This window comes from Helianthus annuus, chromosome 3, assembly GCF_002127325.2.
Source record: "Helianthus annuus cultivar XRQ/B chromosome 3, HanXRQr2.0-SUNRISE, whole genome shotgun sequence".
NCBI classification, from domain to species: domain Eukaryota; kingdom Viridiplantae; phylum Streptophyta; class Magnoliopsida; order Asterales; family Asteraceae; genus Helianthus; species Helianthus annuus.
This window is the reverse complement of record NC_035435.2, coordinates 18,685,706-18,689,483: the sequence shown is the minus strand read 5'-3', so window position 1 is coordinate 18,689,483 and position 3,778 is coordinate 18,685,706. Positions and strand designations below refer to the sequence as shown.

General features: G+C 36.3%; 1 protein-coding gene across 11 annotated transcripts; it reads left to right on the top strand.

The window, feature by feature from the left end:
• Window positions 1-1,759: 1,759 nt before the first annotated feature.
• On the top strand, window positions 1,760-3,778 carry LOC110928728. 11 transcript variants are annotated; one of them, XM_035987445.1, is made up of 5 exons: window positions 1,760-1,822; window positions 2,826-2,885; window positions 3,133-3,181; window positions 3,233-3,364; window positions 3,471-3,778. In XM_035987445.1, exons 2-5 carry the CDS (start codon window positions 2,829-2,831, stop codon window positions 3,662-3,664), a joined length of 432 nt encoding a protein of 143 aa, XP_035843338.1. In that variant the 5' UTR covers window positions 1,760-1,822; window positions 2,826-2,828; the 3' UTR covers window positions 3,665-3,778. The 11 variants fall into 11 exon arrangements, 7 of the variants coding, with proteins under 7 accessions (XP_035843338.1, XP_022027457.1, XP_022027456.1 ...); XM_035987444.1 differs by adding an exon at window positions 1,934-2,010 and having other exon boundaries at window positions 1,784-1,822; window positions 2,856-2,885; window positions 3,133-3,364; XM_022171767.2 differs by lacking the exon at window positions 1,760-1,822 and adding an exon at window positions 1,869-2,010 and having other exon boundaries at window positions 2,856-2,885.

The window sequence follows — 3,778 nt, the reverse complement described above, 5'->3', positions numbered from 1 at the left end:
AGTCTCCTTCGATCCACGTGCAACCTTTCAACTTGGGTGTGTACGTACCAAAGGTAGGTGAACTAGGATTTCTCGGGTTCAATAGTACCAAAGAGTCCATCTAGCAAGCACTACGAAGGATGGCAGGGAAGATCGAATCACTATCTCCGTGCATTCAAAGGAGTTCGGCTAACATGTGAATGAAAGCGAGAGGCACAGGCAGAAGTCAAGACCTCGGTCTTTCGCAAACCTATCCTATTCGGATTCCCTTCCCCCTCTCCTAATATGATATCAGGATTGAAGATTGCTGCTAGTCGAATGAAATCAGATACATGTAAAGAAAGAAATGAGATGTCCCTCTTTCATTCCTCTTCCCCCAAATCTTCCAATTAAGCTAAGCTAAAACCTTGAAGGGCCAGCATCAAGCTTGCCAGGATGGGTTGTACCAGCTCGAATAAAAGTTGCTAGCCTAATGATCCGGATTGAATGTTTGATTATTGCTCATAACTATGACAGTACATAAATAAAGTACTTGGTGCTTTATGCAATGTGCTCTCATTGAGGCTTGGCTAGCTCGATAGCGAATACCATAGATTGTGTAGTTGTGAAGTATATAATGCAACTTTGACTAATTTTTCTTTTTGAGGACAAGTAACTAAACTGATGAGTGTAACTCTTAACCCTAAACTTACACTACATGTGTTTTCTGTTGTATATGTGCCAAAATAATAAAAGATGCATCATAATGTTCGATATTTAATTTTTTTATCTTCCAGGGTGATACTTTAAGCAGTACCTTGTCGCCTACCTCGAATTTCCGAGGTTTACGCTTTTTATCTGCGTAGCTTTTCTGCCTATCCCTGGCAGCTTTCAAGCGATCTCGAATTTGGACAATCTTGTCCGTTGTTTCAAAGACTATTTCGGGTCCTGACAGTTGGACATCTCCGACCTCCGCCCAACAAACGGGCGTTCTACACTTCCTACCGTACAAGGCCTCGAAAGGTGCAGCCTTGATACTTGTATGGTAGCTATTATTGTAGGAGAACTCGACTAATGGCATGTGGTTATCCCAACTACCACCTAAGTCGATCACACATGCTCGAAGCATGTCTTCCAACGTTTGGATTGTACGCTCACTCTGTCCGTCCGTATGAGGATGGTAGCGTGCCCAAAGATTGTTGAAAGCTCTTCCAAAAATGTGATGTGTATCTAGTATCTCTATCAGAGATAATAGACACTGGTACGCCATGTAGAGCTACAATCTTATCGACGTACAGTTGGGCTAACATGTCGGAACTATACGTCTCCTTAATGGGTAGAAAATGTGCTGACTTAGTCAGTCTATCAACGATCACCCATATAGTGTCATTTCCTTTCCTTGTTCTTGGCAACTTGTGGGTTTGGAATCGTAATTCAGTTTTGATTTAATTTTTTTAATCATTTACGAGTATATAAATATAGTTAAATTTCAATACATACCAGCTCCTATTAGGAGGATAAACTGGTTAAGTTGTTATGGTTATACATGAAGGGCGCGGGTTCGATCCTTACTAAGGGCCGGTCCGATACAGAAGGACACCCTTTTTGAGATCTAATTTTTATATTTACAATTTAGACCCTGTACTATTATAATTTACACAAATGGTCCCTGTGGTTTAGTAGAAGTACATAATCAGTCCCTGAGTCAACTAGTTTTAATAATTTACAAATTGGTCCTTATTCAGTTATATATATTAACTGAGTTAGTTTTTAAAGAAGGATTTCTATTATAAAAGTTCGGATCCTCCATTTTCTGAAGATTTTTTTTTTTTTTTTTTGATTCGATCTCTCAAACTCAATTCAGGTTAGCTCTCTCGATCTTGTCTACATAAACCCTAATTCAGGTCGCTTGCGGTTCAATTTCTAATTCCTTTTCATATAATTTTATATGTATATGCCTCTGTATGTGTTTTAGGTCAAATTGATGAATACTGATGACTTATATCATGTTCGATTGATTCCTGCATACGCTTTTACCTGATTATCATGGCGGTATTTGAAATTGAATTCGTATATTTGACTTTTTAGGTTACACATTGCAATCTGTGTGTAAATATTTGTATGTCAAGTTAAGTTAGGTTTTAGCTTCTGAATCGATTTTGATGTTCATAATTCTCTTAGAAGCTGAATTCATACCAAAATTTGTTCAATTTCATCAGTACTTTAACTTTCAGTGCATAGAAATTGTGATAATTTCTTTGAAATTGTGATAATTTCTTTGAGTCGATAGTTTGAGAGTTGAGACTTGGAGAGTGTTTATTTACTCTCCAAGTTTTACATCGGAAAATTCTTAGCACTTGGACTTGGATCATTTTGTGAAAATTACTAGCACCAAAATTGAAAATCTATGCGTTGTCAAATTAGGGATTTTTAGGTCAATCTTCCTTAGTTCCAATAGATACTAGAATGCCTAATTGTTAAGTTGGTTCTTTCAAACCGTAATTGCTTGTTTTGTAGACCATTCAAATTGATTCTTTCAAACCGTAATTGCTTGTTTTGTAGACCATATGAGTGGTAACCGTATCATAAGTGTAAAAATGGACATACTGTTATGTATATCCGTATATGCGTGTGTATCAATATATGTGTTAGTGGTGTTCAAAAATATCCGAATCCGAAATAAATTAGCTTCGGTTGAGGAAATCTATGTACATTTCTCCATACATCCGTATATGCGTGTGTATCAATATATGTGTTAGGGGTGTTCAAAAATATCCGAATCCGAAATAAATTAGCTTCGGTTGAGGAAATCTATGTACATTTCTCCATACTTAGTAAATCTCATGTTTCATGTTTTTGCGACGGAGAATATGCTTTCGTCGGATGGGTCATTGCAGAGTGGGGATGTGTTTTCGTCAATTACTCAGGTATGGGGTGATATTTGAAGCTTGTAGTAACAATTTAATTTAAGGTACAATGGTGAAAAAAAAAATTTCAAATTTTTTTTTATAAAAATCGGAACTTTTTATATTTTCAGCCAAAAACACGTAATGTACACATATATAGAATTTAAAAAAAAAAAATTCTTACATAAAAATCAGGAAAACGAGTCAGTAGTCACAAGTCAAGTAATTAACAAGTATGATGTAAATGACTTTATCTGTTAAATTTCAGATTACAAGTATCGCTGAAACGGGAAAGGAGCCAATTCAAGCACAATCAGTTCAATCAACTGCAAGAAAAGAACCAATTCAATCTCAATCCAACTCTTCAGTTCAATCAACTGGAAGATTGAAGAGGAATGACAAGGGAAAAGAGATACTCACACCAAAAGTTTGTTTTACTATCCCGGAGGAAGAGGAAGTGGAGATACCATTGCGAAACGTCAAAGCACGAATTCTTAAAGGTATAAACGTAAAGTGATCTTTTGTTAATATCATGAAGATGTGAAGCTGTGAGTCTCAATATAATGTGAACTAATTAACTGTGCTCTAATGATCATTTGGTGGTAGAGGAAGAAGGAAGCTGCAAAGAACGAGTAGGTGAAATAAAAGAAAAACGTACCAGTTGGCAGGACAAAAAAGAAGAAATTCTAAGGTTGATTGATCGAAAAACGGCAAACTGTGTCAGCCAGAAAAAGAAGGATATGCTGGCAGCTGCAAAAGCAATGTTCATAAAGGCTATTGAAGCGCCAGATCATATTTAAAGTTCTAGGAGCAAAAGAGAAGCCAAACTTTTAATTAGCATCTGTTAACTTTCAATAAGCCTTTGTTATATTAGTTAATCTGTATCCTAATAATTTGGTTGTGTTTCACGAAAA